We start from the raw sequence: 18,693 nt of genomic DNA, 5'->3' as shown, positions 1-18,693 counted from the left end.
TGAGCTTTATGGCGGTGGAACCCTTCATTATTTTCCATGCTGACAGGGTTTCCCTCAGGACTAACCCTTCCTTTATGCCTAAAGTGGTGTCCAGTGTGGCTCTCGACCAATCCATCCATTTGTCAACCTTCTTCCCTAATCCTCAAAATAAATGGGACAGGATCCTACACGCCTTGGGTGTGCACAGACAGCTTAGAGTCTACCTTGATAAAACTAAGCCATTCAGGAAATCTTCTGCTACAAGCACCATGGGAAGCCAGCCCCTCAGGGGGTCAGAACACATTCCACTAGGCCTTTTCAATATTAATTGTTCAGTTCACTGGGTATCACATGAGCATACTTCAGTAGCTACTTCAAGTTCACTTCCTCTTTCCAGAACTGTAATTCTTGCTCAATCTTGCATATGCCATCTTCAGTGGTGGTGGACTTCTCCATAGTTACACATGAACAAGCCATTTCATTTTGTAACACCTTCAGTGACAGTGACCACTGATGCTTCTTCCCTGGAGTGGGGGGGGGCATTATAATGGAAGGATTATCCAAGATCTTTGGATAGGGAATGAGGCCAGGATTACATCAATATCTTGAAATTGAGGGCAGTCCTCCTTGTGTTGTGGGAACTTTAGGACTGCCTCCCCCAAGGTGTGATTTCTATCCAAAGATTCAACACTGACTATTCTGTGGTATGCCAACAAATGAGGGGAGAACCCTCTCCCTCTCCTTGTGTTGCAAGGCTTGTGAGACTTTTGCAGTGGGTGATGGTGTGTCAGTGTTTTCTGGTAGCAACACACATTCCTGGGAAAGTGAACATTCTAGGAGACAGACTCAGCAGGAATCTCCCAGAGCCTTAGAAATAGTCCCTCAATCCAGCAGTTACTCAACAGATATTCAGACTCTGAGGTAGTCCTTGTTACAGCTTTCTTGCAGCTCAGGGCAGTACCAAATGCAGCAGGTTCTTTGTCATGATTTCCCCTCTATAACAGCTACCCAGGGACATACTGTCACAACATTGGCCAACTAGGTTACTTTATGCTTAATCCCTCCTTTCCCTAGTTCTAAGAATTTTACAGAAAGTTCTACAGTGCAGTGCAAATGTCATCCTCATTGCTTATTGACTGTGACAGACTTCGTTTTCCCTCCTGAACTCTCATCCCCTTGGCTCCTAGATCTGCTCCTTGATCTCATATCTCGCCCCTCTGGGGATCCTCACCTTGAACATTCACAACCTGAAGCTCACTTCACAGTTTCTCCAATTTATTTATTTGACATTCATTAATTGGATTGGTCCAATTGAGATCAAGCCCATTTTCAGTGGAGACCCGAGGAGAAAAGCTCCAAATACTTATATAATTATATAAAAAATAAGCAAAGTAAAAATAAAAAGACAAAAATCGAACCATAGCAATATATAACAGTTTACAAATTTGAGAAATCCAAAACAAATTCTAAACATAATTATGTTACATACAATAGACTAATACATGAGAAATAACTTTATACATGTTCGTATTACATAAAGAATTGGGGGTAAAGCTGCTTAAACCTTAACATCCTAACAGTGTTAGGAGATAGAAGTAGTAGAGGAAGAAATTGGTAGCAGAAGGAAGAGGTAAGTGTTTATGTGGGGTCATAACAAGGGCATATCTATGATTTAGCTACAGATTTTTTTAGTACTACATACTATTGGAGTATGTAATGAAGAATCCCTTGCCATCAGTTCCATTGATGGTGAGGGACTCTTCCCTTCCTCAAGTAGTTCCTATCTTATCAGCTTCTCGGAAACCTTCCACAAGAAAAATATACCACATTATGTGGAAAATGTTTGTGGTGTATGCCTGTAGTCAGGATGTTGATCACTTTTTAGCTTTTATCTCAGATGTTTTCCATTTCCTAGCTACTCTTTTCCATGTAGGCTCTAGTTTAACTTTCAGCTAGTGGCAATTTTGTCCTTCTATATTAGATTTCAGGACTGTTCATTGGCATCCAACAAACTGTGCACAGCCTTTCTCAAAGTTACCTTTCTGCTCTGCCCACCAGTGAAAGATCCAGTCCTACCATGGATTTGAATTTCATCCCAACAGCTTTAATAAATTCTCCCTTTGGGGTTGCCGCTACCTCAGAATTAAAATTTTTGTCCTGAAAAACTGTTTTCTTGCAGCAATTACATCTGCTAGAAGAGTTTGAGTTGCATACTCTTTCATTCGTCTCTCCATACATCTTTTTATTTTTGTATAAGGACAGTGGCGCATTGAGAACTCTAATCCCTCATTTGTCCCTAAGGTGGCCTCTGAAGATAACTTAAATCAATCCATCCATTTAGTAGTATTTTTCCCAGTTATCTAGACAAAAGAAAATATGTTCTATACACACTAGATGTACACAGACAGCTACATTTCTATCTTCATAGGACTGCTGTCATTTGGAAAAACAATTATTCATTTCCTTCTCTCCCAATACATTTGGTAAGAAAGGTCCAAAGTCATCCTTTCAAGATGGCTATCAAATTGTATTTCTTTCATTTATGGACTCCACACTAAATTTTTGTTAGACAGATCCAGAGCCCACTCCAACAGAGCAATGGGTACAATGCCTTTTTCAGTGCTCACTCCCTTAATGACATATGAGAAGCAACCCTCTGGTCTTCAATGCATGCCTTTATTAAGCACTATAAGTTGGACTGAAGTTCCTGAGCTTCATGTGGTGCCTTCATTTTGAAAGGGCTGCTATCATGAGCCACCCACAGATATACATAGCTAGGGATTCTGACCCATACATTGGATCAGAAGGACAGAAAGAAGAGAATACAAAATTAGCATAGCAATAGATCCTTTCATTCCTGTTTCCAATATGATAATCTTACCTCTTATTTTTCTTCCATTGTGTAGGATTTAAAGGATCATCATTCTTATTGCCTTGATCCAAAGTAAGATGCTTGTTCAGGCTTCCATCATGCAGGCATCAAACTAGATCTGAGGTAGTTAAGGAGACAGAGGGATTATGGTGTAGGAAGCTTGCTTAAAGGGGCTAGAGTCTAGGGCATGCTGTGTGCTAGATGGGATCAGAGTACTGGCTTGAGGACCCATACATTAGATTAGGTGGACTGGAATGAAAAGATCTAGCAGCATGATAAGTACATAATTTTGTTTATCAGCTACATGTTGTCATCCCAGAGGTATACTGTGCTTGCTTCTCTGGGTGGGTGATAGTATCTTGTCAGGGTTATTTCTTCAGCTCATCTGGAGAAATGTGGCAAAGTGGTGATACAGACTGCATGAACATTAGAAATGGTGTATTGTATTCCCAGTTTTGCCATACCAGCACCCCTTAATCATTAAGCTGTTCTGAACATCTTTCTCTTAAATCGCCTTGTACATGAAGTTTCTTCTGAAATGCCATTGAAGACTACTGTAAGAGAAGAAAAAAGTTAAATGAAGCATGTTACTAGACTAGATCTCAGTGTGGACTCACTTATTTTATAGAAGATTTTGAAATACCAAGGACATAGACGGCACCAGGCAGATGAAGAAGTTGTATAGCTATTGTTAGCACGAGAGAAGTAGCCAGCAGTACGGTTGCATTGCAAATGTAGTTGCATCTGAATTGCATAGTATGGTTGAAAATTAGCAACTATAGTCTATAACTTCAAATGAAAATCTGTGCCATTAAATGAAATATCTTATATTATGATGAGTCATATTATATAATTTTTTTATATAAATGTTTTGAAATTACAGTAAATATCTGAATTTGACACCAGAGCCTGTAGCCATAAAACAAAGATTTTTTAGGCAAACTGATTCTAGCCATTATTCAGAGTGCAAAATGTTTTTTTCCCTCTATCCTTTACTTAGGAAACAGCAGTCCTTGCTTTTATTCCTACAGTAAGAACATGGATTTAATAGTCATAAATGGAACTCATGAAGGACATCAAGCCCAAGATGATTCCACTGTTAAAGAGCAAAGATTATTGCCATTGCAGGTAAAAATCATGTCTTTATCAGCCAAGAGTAGTTTGTGGTACATCATCAATGATTTGTTGCATATAAGAAGTATACTGTTGCTATTCCCTCTCTGGTCTATACCTCTCAACCTCTTAGAGCAAGAAATCTGGACAAAATCATAAATAATGAGTTGACAAAGGCCCCAAAATAGGGGCATTTATGAAATATTGCTCTTACAAACCTAGAAAGTGTGATGAGAAACTTAGGGACACAGTTGGACAGTGGTCTCACCTTCGATAACCACATCGCCACAACAGTCAGGAAATCCTTCTATGTGGCACACCTCATCATTAAGGGCTTTTCATCTCGAAAAAAAGGAGGTCATTGTCCCACTGTACTCATTCCTCATTAGACCAACTTTAAAACTTTCCATTCGGTCTTTCACAATACACTTTGAACCATTATCCATTTCAATACAGTACCCAAGATATTTAATTTATTCTACCTGATTCTACACAAAAAGCATGTATTAGTAATACTCAACCTCTTAGAGCAAGAAATCTGGACAAAATCATAAATAATGAGTTGACAAAGGCCCCAATCAATGATTTGACAAAGTTTTAAAATTGGTAGGTTACACTTGAACTAAGATTATGTCATGTGATAGATTAATGAGGTATTTAAGTGGGGGGAGTGTCAAAGTCGATGTATCTGAAGAAGTCTTTTTGATGTGGTAAAGACGAAAGGTGTCTAATTTGACTGTGTTTAGTTTTTATTTTATTTTATGGTGAATAAATCAGTTGACATTTTTACGAAAGAAGCGATTTGTGGTTACTATGGAACATACTGTCTGGATTGTGGTAGCAGCCATTATTTGTATACTTCATAGTTTGCGTGGTTTTGAAGTTTGTTCTTTATTTTTTTTTTGATTGGCCCGGGCCAATCAAAAATAAATAAACACAGAGCTACTTCTGTTTAATGCAAAACATCGCAGTTCCGCATTAAACAGAAGTAGCTCTATTTTGCGATTTTTTGATTGGCCTGTATACCAGTATACAGGCCAATCAAAAATCGCTAAACACGGAGCTACTTCTGTTTAATGTGGAACTGCGATGTTCTGCATTAAACACAAGAAGCTCCGTGTTTAGCGATTTTTGATTGGCCCGTATGCCGGTATACGGGCCAGTCAAAAAAACAAAGCGGAGGCTGCCCGGGATTTAAACCGGCAGTGCGGGACTCGGGATCAGACTGCTGATCTTGGGACAGTCCCGCCCAAATAGGGACATCTGGCAACCCTGTATGTACCTCACAAGACATCTGCAACAACTGGGAAGGCTGCAGAAATACCTCACTTAAAGAATCACAGGCCTAAAGCAGATGCCATATGCTGACTGTCTAAAAAAACTCCACCTGTAATCTGTGGCATATCGTGTACTCAGAGGCGATCTCTGCTTAACATACAGGGCCATGTCAAACCCTGAGCTGTTGGACATGCTCCACCTAAACAAATCCCAATCCCTCAAAGCCACACGCTCTAGGGATCTAAACCTTGTCATCACAATGAACAAAACATGCTGGAGGGATAGGTTCCTGACCCAGAGACTCCCCTTACTCTGGAATAGACTGCCCATACATGTCAAGCAGAGTGCCTCCTTAGCCCTCTTCAAAAGGAAGCTTGACAATTGGATGGAAGATAGAAAATTCACCCCGGGGATCACATCAGTTGCCCTGCTAGACAGGGTTCCAGGGAAGTAAATATTGTGGGAAGAAATATCCAGGGAATTGTTATGGCTAGGCTTGTATAGGCGCTAGGGCCGATAGCCTAGTACCAACCTATGAATAATAGGATGTACATTAGCTGTACATTGGCATAAATTTTCTGAAGAGCATGAAGTTTGAACCTCAAATGCCTGACATTATTTTCTGACTTCAGTGCCCAATGACATGCCAGTGATTTGCTAGAAAACCAAAATTTTATGAGGAAAAGGTCAAAAGTATGAGACAAAAATCTAGACATTCTGCAAAAATCCAGAGAGTGCTATGGTCTGGTCTCTGAAATGTCACAAAAATGTAATATTTGCATTCCAGCATCTGAGTCAAAGCAGTGTAGCATTTTCACTCATCTAATGTTGAGTAAACTTTCTCTGAATCCGTTGAAGTGACTTCACTAATTTTTAAAATCAACTTTATTTAAAAAAAAATTAACAATAAAAGAATTATCCATTCCCAACCGTAGTCAGAAAATTCCCAATACTAGAATGCACTTTGATCAGTAAATCACTTGAATATATTTTCACCCTGACACTTCCAACAGGCATCACCTTTGCTGACTTCAAACATGCTAAAATAACTCCTTTTGCTAAAGTCAAAATCCAGTGTGCTGCAATTGACAATAGTGCAACTGCAGTCATTCATCTTGTAGCAAATACTCAAAACTAAGCTAATTTATCAGCATATTACCAAATATGGAATTCTCAATGACAAACAGCATAGATTCTTCAGTAGCTCCAGTATCAGACATATGTCAGGTAACAAACCAAATCTGATTAAAATGTGAAACACGTCAATAACAGTACAAAAACATTTCATAGCTGTTACAAAGAACCTTTGCATAAGTAGACCATGAACAAACACTAAATTTCTAGTGAATCTCAGGTTTTATGACTCGGTAATCAAATGGTTTAAGAATTACCTCACCATCAAAACATTCCAAGTAGCATGCCACCTTAACACATTAGATACAAGATCCCTGGCATTGGGAGTCCCAAAGAGTTCCATATTAGAACCCTTGTTATTAACCTTTTATAGCAACTCGCTGTCCTTTGTTATTACTAGTCTTAAGTGTGTTGTTGGTCTTGTAGTTATACAGTCAGACAGCTCCTTATCCTGACTAGAGAGAAAAGCCCAGTGTATATTTGAATGCATCTGGAAATGGATGGAAGCCAAAAAATGTTCGCAATAAACTCCTCAAACACTTCTATAGTTTTCGTTAACACAGTTCAGGAGCCCCCCCAAATAAGATAAAATAAACCAAAAAAAAAACAACAAACAAATAGGCACACTAGGTACAGTTACCTCAGTTCTCTCGGTCTAAGAAGCAAAATTATCTCAACATCTGGCTAGATCAACACCTTGAGTTTGCATACCATACAAATCTGACATGCAAAACAATGCTATCAATCCTAAAGCTTGCCTACCACCTCACTAACCTTCTTATGAAGCTAGCTCACTCCCCAAACAGCTCTTAATTTGGCAGAAAATAGCAAAACCCTCCAAAAGTAGCTGTTAACAAAATAAGCAAATTCATTGACCTAGCTTGCAAATAAAAGCACAGCTGTATTCCTCTATCGAAAACCAACTGGGTGTCAATCACATTTAAAGCATTACTTATGCTCAACTTCCTGAGCTGTAAACTACTAGTGCAGGATTACTGTCCTCCACTTGCTTAGAAGAAGTACAGAAATGTCAACTGCACACACAAGCCAGATGGTGAAGGTCCAGTCCCAATAACTACTAGACCCCATTTTGGATTGGTTGCCCAAGAAAAAGCCTGCTCCAAGATGGCTCTTGCAACTTTGCACTGTGTACCCTCTGACATTAGAAACAGTAAAAGCTTAGAAAACGTCAAAGAAAAAACTTGCATAACATGTAAAAGAACTGCATAAATGCATTTGCTAGCAAGACAGATGATAAGCTGACAGTTTCCTTATTGCCAGCTAACTACATTTGTTAGAGAAAAAAATGTATAATCCATCCAAAGTTCAATTCTTGCATGTATATAAATAACCAGATAGTTCCTGACCCATTTCTCTCACTTAGTGAAAACTGCATATAAATCAAATATTAAATGCTTGCTATTAGATACTGCTACTCCATCATTTTATGTTATCCTTTAGTGCCCAGTCCTCTGTGATCAGAACAAAAGCAGTTGGTCCCTTAACTTGGCTCAATTTACAGAACAGCACAAGACCTGAGAGTTCTATTGTCACTATGAAGAAATAGGATTCTTTTCAACACCTTTCCTGTTTCTGTGCATCTTCCTGAGTCAGCAGCTAAGCAGGCACTGATTTTTTTTTCTTTTATAGGTGGGAACTTGGGTAATTTATTTCAAACTGAAATATAGATGTCCTTTTAAGGTATTATTTAGTCTAGACTGTTAGCAGTGCTTTACTTTAATACCTTAATACATTAATAAATGCTGAGTCCCCTACTTTGATGGCTCTGCCTTTGGAGTGTTAGATATTTTTAATTAGGGTCACAGATGTGCAGATTCACAGTAGGAATAAGGATTAGTTGGAAGAGGATATCAGTCTCATGGCCTGATCTTTCTCAGTAGTTGGGTGTCCCTAGAAGTACATGGCTCATACCTCTCAACCTGGAAACATCAAAAATCTGGACAAGGCCCATGAAAAATAGGTACAAATCTGTACGCTGATTAACATCTAATTTACATACATAATTATGTAACCCCACCCACTCTGGTGGAATTGTGGGATACCAACTTTCAAACGCAAACTGAAGAACAGACAACCAAAATATGGCCCCAGAGCTCAGACCTTGTAGTAAATAGTAACCATTTTTTTAAATGTGTAGCAATGAATGATCACTGGGAAGGGAGAAGAACCTTACATCTACAAAGAAAGTAGAAAGTGCCTGTTGCCCTTGAGGAATAACTTGCCTATGTTGCATTAAAAAAGTAATAAGCTAGTAATATTGCTGCAATAGGGAATGGATGGTAAACTGATAATAGGTTCATTATTTACTAGGCATCTCTGCCAAAGAGGACATTCTCAAAACTACAGCATCCACCCCTTTAAAAGTACAACACAGTACAGTATCAGCAATCCATCTACATACTGAGGGAGTAGAACCCACAACCTTCTGCATCAAAAGCAAGTGTTCTACCTGTTGTGCTACTAACATAAACAGACTTGGTATAAGCAGCATTACACTGCTCTCCCCTGAAGAACTATGCAGCACAAGAAATCTGGAAAAAGCAAACATTTATTGAGGGGGGGGGGTAAAGGCCCATAACAGGGGACATGTTTTAAACATTGCTTGTATAATCTTATAAAAGTTGCCAGAATAAAATGTTTTGCATTACCATGCGTTTTCTGAAAATAGGAAGACAAACTTAAATGGCTATCATTTAGTGAATTCATTTCTCACTAATTTGCTAGAAAACCACAAATATTAAGAGGAACATACCAAAGAAACATTGAAAACAAGTGGTGGTGTGGGTTTGGTTATACAACAAAACAGCATCCAGATTTTCCATTTTTAAACTATATGACAGCCACTCAGTTTATTCTAAAGTCAGATTGGCAGCAAATCTACTTTTACCCAGCTTATGCTAATACCTTGGTATTGTTAAACCTCAGTGTCTGAGCAAGGCCCTCAATAATGAGATTAAAGTGCATTACATACACAGTGTACATGGGCCTGTAATGTCATCTGAAAGCAGTGAAACTAAGAATACATTTTAAAACAAACATCCATGGTGTAATAGGAATGATGTACTGCAAGGCAGTGTGGTTTGTGGTTGGATTTGCTCCCAGTCCATTAATATTTGTCCTCAGACCCAAATCACCCAAACCTTAACATAGAGGAGAAAATCCCACTGTAATTTCTGTCCTTATTAAAGATCACGTCTACAATATACAATTTTAAAATGTATACATGGAAGAAATGCAATGCCACAGCTGTATAGGACACTCGAGGTTAATATATGTGCAATGTTAATTTGTACTATTTTGTATAGTGTTAGAAAATGTTAATTAAATATTGTATATCTTGTAGCAGAGATTACTACAAAATGTGCTACTGTATTAAACAGGACTTGGTAAATGTGAAAAACACAGACTATTACAAAGCAGTGTACCCTTTTTGGGAGATTAGGACTACTTCAGCTTCAATCCAAAGAAAACATTCAGCATATACATTTCTGTCAAGTGAATTCCAATTGTCCACATTCCAATGGTATTTAAATTTTTGTGTCCAGCCAACAAAATTTTGATATAATACATTACTTGAAATAGAATTCCTGCCTAGAAGAAAAAAAAAGAAAATTCAGAAAATGCATTATGGGCCATTGTAGTCAAGGATGATAGAAATTCAGGCTAACCTCGATCAATGCATGGATAAATGAAAGTAGTACTGCTATTGTTCCAGTGAACAAAAATATTTAGAATACTAACTCCATGACTAGAACATAACACAAAGTAGGAAAATATAGTAGCCAAAAGAATTCTGCAATAACCAGTAAGCACTATTTACATTCAAGAAGATAAAATACAGAACACACCCACCCTTATCTTCAGTAGCATTAATGGATGGCTGTTTAACTTTGCATAAAGGATAAAATACAGAACACACCCCACCCCTACCTTCAGTCGCATTAACAGACAGCTATTTAACTTTGCATTAAGGATAAAATACAGAACCTGCATTAACGGCTAACTTTGAAGAAGAAAAAATACAAGACAGCTGTTAAACTAACTTTGCAGCAGCATTAACGGACTTGCAAGAAGATAAAATGCAGAACCTGCAGCAGCATTAATGGACTAAGTCACACACACATCCTTCGGTAGCTGTTAAACTAACTTTACAGCAGCATTAACGGACAGTTTAACTTTGCAGCAGCATTAACGGACTTACAAGAAGATAAAGCGGCAGCATTAATGGACACACTTTGCCAAATAAAATACAGTTCTTCTCGGACATGCACGCACCCCAGACACACACACCTTACCTGTAAATAATTCCCATCCCAAAGTCCCAAGCCAGCAGCGAAAACGGGTCGGCAGCAGATTTAAAGCAAAGTCCCAAGCCAGGCGCCAGCACATTAAGTCCCAAGCCAACAATGAAAACAGCAGCAGCCAGCCCAGCAGATTTGACCTCAAAGCCAGCATTCTTCTCTCGGAAGCAGTTTCAGTCCAAAACAGCATTCTTTCAGCAGCAGTAACGTCTTCACTACTCTTCAGTTACTTTCAAATTCTTCTCGGCAAAGTACTTCCCGCCTGCTCACAGCCAGCCGGAAATGATGACGTGAGCTCCTTGAGCTCAATTCCGACTGGCTGGTAGTGCTGACGGAGCTGACATCATCACGCACGTGATGACATCAGCTCTGACAGCGCGAAAATTAAAAAAATAAAAAAAGAAAAGGAAAGAAATCGGAAATGAAGGGGTGCCACTCGGGAATCGTGGCACCCCTTAATTTGGACCCCAAAACTCGGTAAAAACCGAGTAATTCGGGACGGTTGGGAGGTCTGACATGGCTACAGTTTTGATCTGTGGCATTTAGAGACAGATAAGTACTTAACACTATACACCACAATCTACTCAGTTCTTCTTTTAATCACTTGAAGTGAATGGTAATTCTACTTTACCTTGCTAGTTAGTCCATTTGTTATTCCTGGTTTCCGAAAGAGCAAATGGTGGAGGTGTATCTATCTACATAAAGGATAAGCACATATCAAGGCTGGTCAAACAATATGATATGCTTCAGCCATTCCATGTCCAAATATTTTATTTATTTATTTTTATTTTACATTTGTTGACCGGGTTAGTCTAACTGGATTTATGTCCATTTTCAGTAGAGTCCCGGGGAGATAAACTCCAAGAGATTACTAGACTACTAACATACAGGTACAAGTTGTTATAATGTTAAATACTACAAATTTTAAACAGTTCAGGAATCTTCACAGTTTATACAAAAAACGTGTTACAAGCATTAGATAAGATATTTTAGACTTTATGTACAAGACTTCATTATGTACAAGACTTCATTATTGTTAAACAAATACATACTTCAAATTTCAACAGTTCAGCAATGCTCACAGTTTAAACAATACTTGTTGCCTGCCTTAGGTAGGATGCTTTAGAATTATATGCAGAAGAATTTAACTAGGTATTTTAAATTATATCTATTAGGATAAGATATGTTTTTGCCAAGGATAGGCCTTGATCTAAAAAGACACAGGTAGTGCAGGAATTAGGTCTTAAGAGAGGGTATTTGAGATATAGTATGCGATTAGTCTGGATTTGTACAGGGACATAACCAGTGGGTTTTAAGATAGAGTATCAGATTGTGTTTAAAAAGTGTAAATGAAGACAGTGATGTAAGTTCATGGGGGAGTTGGTTCCAATACTTTCCAACTGCATTTGAGAACAGAACATCTCCTGCCATGTTATTAGATTTACATGTTGATACTAATAGTTTATTAGATGAGCGTAAAGTTGAAAGGTTCTTATATTGGGTAGTGAAACTAGCAAGTATTGGGGTATTGGTAGGTTGGAAAAGGGTTTTGTGCGCAATGGTGAGTTGTTTAAAGTGAATCTGATTCAGAAGCTCTAACCAGCCTAATTGTTTCAGGTTGTGGCAGTGATGGGTCCTAAAGGAGGAATCCGTAGCAAATCTGGCAATGCTATTATAAGCATTGGCTAGCTTGTTAAGGTTATTTTTTCACAAGTTAGTATATATGGAAGAAGCATAGAGAAGTGTGGAGATAAGGTGGGAATAGTCAATAGTGGTTCTGGCTAGTGGGGAGAGAAAGGGTTTTATCCTATAGCGGGAGCCTAGTTTCCTGTTGACAGTTTTTATGGTATTGTTGATATGGGTTTCAAAGTTCAGGTTGTTATCAATGGTTACCCCTAGAAGTTTAGTTGTTGGATCGGGAGATATGAGTGTACCATTACTGGATAAGACTGAAAAGTTAATTGGGAGGGAATTACGGGTTGGAGTGAAGAGGAGGTGTTTGGTTTTTTTGGGGTTCAAGAGGAGGCAGCGTTGTAGAAACCAATTTAACCAAAACCAAATAACCATGGGAAAAATCAATTACCATATTCTTGCTGGCTACAGGTCCCTCACCGTGAATCAGAAAACCCATACATCGTACCTGAAGTTACTAGAATCACTCACCATCCAGCCCAGTACTATACTCATGGTTGATTTTAACTACCCCTCCGTTAATTAGAAAGCATACGTGACCACTAATATGCAGGCCCAAAGATTTCTTGACTGTAAATTCAAATACCCTGGGGCAACTAGTCTACACTCCCACTAGGGGAACACATATCCTAAATCTGGTACTCACAAGTATGGGAGAGTGCTGCACCCCACTCCCCACTCTTGTCGTGTGATGTCCTGACTGGTAAGGTCAGAACACAAAGCGGTGTCCTTTGAAGTAAAGGTAAGACTAGCCCCCCACCTTACTCCAAAAACTTTTAAGAACTTCTGTAAGGTAAATGACCTCCTATTAAGGGATAGCATAGCTAGTTTCCAAGCTCGCCCAAATCCAGAAAACACATTCAGAGGTGTGGTATTAATAGGTTGTACAACAAAAGAAAGAAACTCCTGTCGAGAAGTAAGAGGGAATGTGCACAACAGAGCAGAAAGCCCCTCATTAATCTAAACAAGTGATTCATGGATCTTGTCAAGTCTCTGAAAGCAGATTTGGAAGTAAAAATAACCTCCAAAGCTAAGGATGACCATAAGGCATTTTTCAGTTATGTCCACACTCATAAGGGCAGTACCCAACAATGTGCAAAATTAGTTGCAGATGGCATCACCTGTACTCAACCAGAAGATGTAGCAACTCTGCCAGCCGACAAATTCAGCTGAAATTTCACCTTCCTATCACCCCCAGTTCTCCTCCAAGAAATACCCTCCACCACTCCACTGCCAGTTATCACCAAATAACAGATTGCCACTGTGCTGTTTAAAGCTAAAAACACTGCTTTAGTGGGGCCCTAACAATACACCAGATTGCCTCTTAGACCGTTTAAATCAGGATTTATCAGACCCATTAGGATGTCTGTTTAACCACAGCCTCTGGACTGGCTTTGTCCCGATAGAGTGGAGGACAGTAACAGTCATCCCTCTGCATAACGGGGGACCATCTACTGAGCCATGAAATTATAAACCCATAAGTTTGACTAGTCTTGTATGTAAGGCCATGGAAATAATAATCATGAACCTGATAAATAATGGCATTGGAAACCTCCAAACACTGGACCTTACCCAATTCAGTTGTGTTAAGGGCAGGTCATGCCTACTGAATCTGATGGATTTCTTTGAGAAAGTCACTAAGGCCATGGATGAGGGTAAAACAGTACATACCACCTGTCTTGACCTGGCCAAGACATTTGACACAATTCCCCACTGAGGTGGTCTAAATAATATTACAAAACTGGGCATAAATCCCTACATCTCCAGATGGATAGCCAGTTGGTTCACAGACAGGACACTTGGTTAAAGTGGGTGAATCCAGATCCAGCAAGAGGCCAGATGTTCTTCGTGTTTCACTGTTGCAGTCATCACATTTGGGTTATCTGCCTGCAGGTACCCTCAGCCGGCCTGAATACCAGAGTCTTTGGATTCTGTGTCGGATGCTGTCACTTCTTCCATGACGTCAGGTCGTCAAGGGTATAAAACATGCAGCCGATACCATTACATCAGTCTTTCTTGTCGTGCGGTGCCCAAAGCAGAAGCAGTTTGCAAGTGCTGGTCGGTCGACTCCTGAAATTTTTGTTTTCGAGTTTCAGACCCGAAGTCTTCAAAAGAGGTAAGTACCCCATTGGGGATCCTATTTTCTTGCTCTAACCGATGTCCGAAAAAATTAACAATTGTCTTGCCTGTGCAAAGCAAATACCTCATAGAGATTTTCATTCTTACTGCATCACCTGTTTAGGCCCAGACCACGACGTCCCTCATTGTTGGTTTTGTGCCTTGTTCAATGCCCAAACTATTCATTGTCGGGCTGTTTTTGTAGCTAAATACTTTTGTTCTTGATCTCCGTACTCCGAAATGGCTTCGTTAAGTCATCCAACTACTGATCTTCCAAAAAAACATAAGGATAAAGACAGAGACAGACAGCATAGGTCCAAAACTGCCAACGACGCTTCCGTGAGGCGCTTTCACAGCCCCTGATACCCACTACTACAGATTCGCAGGCCTCTATTGAGACCCATTCGGAGTCCGGTATGCCACGAGATACTACTTTGACTATGGAACCTGCAGATGTCTCTATCTTGGATGGGTCTGGAGCCGCTGTGCAGGCAAAGGCTTCTGAGGGTGTCTTCAGGTCTACAGACTTTCATATTAAACCGATGGCATCGTTTCCAACTAGAAGTACCGAATTCCTCAGGCCTAAAACTTGCATTACACCTAGAAAACTGACGACCAAACCGCTGATTCAGGCCAATATGCCTCAAAAACAAATGCTTAGAATGGCTGAAGACTTTATTACCTTAATTAGGGGAAGCCAGCCTTCCCCCTCTAAGAGACCTAGAACCGATTGTCTTTCTGATTCTTCTGATCAGGAATCTGATATCTCTGCTCCTTCTGATTACCAGGATTTTCCCTTCTCTACTTATGAGGATTCTGATGCAGAAGATTCCATTCCCTCTGCTTCCCCTCCGGAAGATTTTTCTTTTGGTGAAACCTTGCATACCCTTGGGGAACATTTCCGCTGGGAAAGCCAGGACTATTCTGAGTCCAAAAAGAGACTTAGGGAATTCTTACTTCTGCCTCAACACAGGCCTCTAGCTATCCCTCCTGTTCTGGCTATTGTAGATGATATTTTCTTGGAATCTAGCCTTACCCCAGACACTTTATCTCCAGCTCCCAGAAAACCTGACAGGTACTACAGAGTACCTGACTCTCACAAGTTCCTCTTCAAGAATCCTACTGCGGATCCAGAGACCATTTCCCAAGGACCAAAAGGCATTAACACTACTGCTGCCAAAAATCCTACCCCTTCTGATAGAGATTCTAGAGCCTTAGACAGATTGGGTAATAAGGTATACCCTTCTGCTGCTTTGGCCATTAGGGCTTTAAATTGCCAGTTTCATATTATAAAGTATCAGCAACATATTATGGGACTACTTAAACAGTAAATTATGTTGATTCCTGACTGTGCTGAACACAAAGACTTGCAAGAATTAATGCATTCTGCAGAACAAGTTAGTAAATATACTTTGCAATGTGGTTTTGATGCTTTAGAAGCATCTTGCAGGGCTGCTGTCACTGGATCTGTACTTAGAAGGCATGCTTGGCTTAAGGAACAAAACTTGCCAGATCATGTTAAAGCTAAATTACTGGATGCACCCTTAAACCAAGACCACCTTTTTTGGCAACAAAGCAGAGGAAGTCCTCAAAAGGATGGAGGAAAAAGCTAAATCTATGCAAACAGTTAAAGATTTTCTACAAGTGCAGCCTCCCAGATTCAGTAGGCATTGGCCTTCAAAGAACTAGTCCTTTCCAGTCCCTTCCAGGCCTACTCAGTCCAAACCCAGGAACAGCAGACCACCTGGACTTCAGTCTCAGGCTATGGACAGATCTAAGCAGTGGGGGGCTCCCACTTCCAAAGCAGGGAGTATTAAGCCACCCCCCTATGGAAAAATGGCCCAATGACCTAACCTTAACCCTTCCAAGCCCTGCTCAACTACTTGCTCCCTTAGGAGGAAAGCTTGCCTTGCATGCAAAAAACTGGGAACTCATTACCCAGGACAAATGGGTTTTGAACATAGTTTCCGAAGGATACAGATTCCACTTCCACACACTACCAACACCAAATGGTTGGCCTGACCTCCCCCCAAATCAATGGGTGGAGGCCCAACAGCAGGTTCTCTCTCTTCTCAGTATCAGGGCAAACCAATCCGTCCCAGCAGAACTAAGGGGACAAGGTTTTTATTCAAGACTTTTTCTGGAACCTAGAAAAGAAAACTCCTGGCGTCCTATCCTGGACTTCTCTATTCTCAACACCTTTCTGGTGGTTCCAAAATTCAAATTGCTAACTCTTCAACAGCTTCTTCCTATGCTAGCCAAGGATGCCTGGCTGTCAACCCTAGACTTAAAGGAAGCTTACATGCACATCCCAGTAAGAGAATCCTGCAGACAATACCTAAGTTTCAGGGCGGGCTCCATGCACTTTCAGTTCTCTGCACTTCCCTTTGGCTTATCTACTGCGCCCAGGGTGTTCACAAAGTGTCTAGCTCCAGCCATTGCATTTTGCAGGCAGAGAAGTATTCAAATTTACCCATACTTAAACGATTGTCTGATTCAGGCAGAAAGCCAGGACTTGCTATTACAACACCTGTCATTCATAAAGAAACTTCTAACCTCACTGGGGTACATCATCAATGAAAAGAAATCTCATCTAGTAACCTGTCAACAGATTGTATTCATGGGAGCAAGCTTGAACACAACTTCCAGATGGCATCCCTCACTCCAGAGAAACATGTTTGACAACCTACTTCAAACTATTGGCCACAAAAACCCAGCTTTTTGCAAGGAAAATATTGCAAGCTCTGGGGTTCATGGCCTCTTGTATTCTGCTAATTCCATATGCAAGACTGCATATGAGGAAACTCCAATGGTATTTAAAAAGTCTGTGGTGCCAACATTCTCAGGACCTGGAAACAATGATTCCTATCATTCCTTGTCCAAGGACAGAGTTCCTTTGGTGTTCGGAGGCCTGCTACCACAACAAGGGACTCCCTTTCACTCTACCTCCTGCCGCCCAAACCCTAACAACAGATGCATCAGACTATGCATGGGGGCTCACATGGCAAGGCAGTGCATTCAGGGCAAATGGAACCCAAGATAGATGCACCTGCATATCAATCAAAAAGAAATGTTAGCTATACAGAATGCTCTGATAGCCTTCAAAGACCTTATTCTTCCAGGACAACTATTGGTAAAGACAGACAACACCACAGTTATGTGGTACATAAACAAGCAGGGTGGAACCCACTCCTACCCCCTCTGCAGACTAGCCATGGCTCTGTGGAGCTCAGCCTTGAGCTACCAAGTGCACCTACAAGCTCAATTCCTGCCAGGCAAACTAAATTCACTGGCAGATGACTTAAGCAGAAATCTCATGGACCCACAAGAATGGAAACTAGAACCCAAAATATTCAACCTCTTGAGGAAAAATGGGGGACTCCAGAGATAGATCTGTTTGCCTCCCCTCAGAACTACCAACTGAACAAATTCTGCACCAGAACTCCCCACAGTCAAGCTTGGAAAGTGAATGCCCTGTCCTTTACCTGGGAAAGCCTCTCGATTTATGCCTTTCCCCCTCTGCCTCTCCTCTTGAAGGTTCTACTAAAGATCAAACAGGACAAGCCAAGGGCAATACTGATTGTACCAGACTGGCCACGCCAGCACTGGTACCCCTTCTTGTGCAGTATGACACTGCTACAACCATGGCACCTGCCTCAGACCCCTTCCCTGTTGTTCCAGCAGGCGGGCCAGATTCTGCACCCTCAGCTTCAAACCCTGAACCTTGCAGCTTGGTTAGTTCCATGAGCTCTCCTCTAACATCCCTCAGTAAGCAGGTGCGGGATGTCATTCTGGAGGCAAGGAGGCCTAGTACCAGAAAATCCTATGCTGAAAAGTGGAAAAGATACTGTTCCTGGAGCCAGGCTCAGGAGATGGGCACAACGGTGCCCAGCTTACCTCATATTCTAGAGGTACTTAACAGAGATGCTCCACAAGGGCCTATCCTTCTCGTCAGTTAAGATTCATGCCTCTGCCATTTCAGCACATTATAATACTGAGCCACTCCTCTTCTCTCACCCCTTGCTAAAACAATTCCTTAGAGGGGCCAAAAATCTAAGACCCCCCAGGGGAGTTCCCATTCCAGCCTGGGGCCTTAACTTTGTATTGGAAAAGCTCACTCTTCCCACCTTTGAGCCAGCTGCAACAGCAGATTTGAAATTCCTTTCTTGGAAAACAGCCTTACTT

The 18,693-nt window shown here is 40.6% G+C and overlaps 1 protein-coding gene across 2 annotated transcripts in view; it reads left to right on the top strand.

Annotated features, from left to right (window-relative positions):
• The window catches only part of AGBL5 (AGBL carboxypeptidase 5), a 2,459,386-nt gene that overhangs the window by 2,050,314 nt on the left and 390,379 nt on the right, over positions 1 to 18,693 (top strand). For both annotated transcript variants that reach the window (XM_044062862.1, XM_044062863.1), the window contains exon 13: positions 3,852 to 3,979. In XM_044062862.1, the coding sequence (XP_043918797.1) occupies positions 3,852 to 3,979 (128 nt within the window). The remainder of the gene's footprint in view (positions 1 to 3,851; positions 3,980 to 18,693) is intronic.

Source organism: Protopterus annectens, chromosome 2.part1 (assembly GCF_019279795.1).
Source record: "Protopterus annectens isolate FY-2018-M chromosome 2.part1, PAN1.0, whole genome shotgun sequence".
In the NCBI taxonomy this organism is placed as follows: Eukaryota; Metazoa; Chordata; order Ceratodontiformes; family Protopteridae; genus Protopterus; species Protopterus annectens.
Note: the sequence above shows the minus strand (reverse complement) of the source record. Positions and strands in the feature narration are given on the sequence as shown.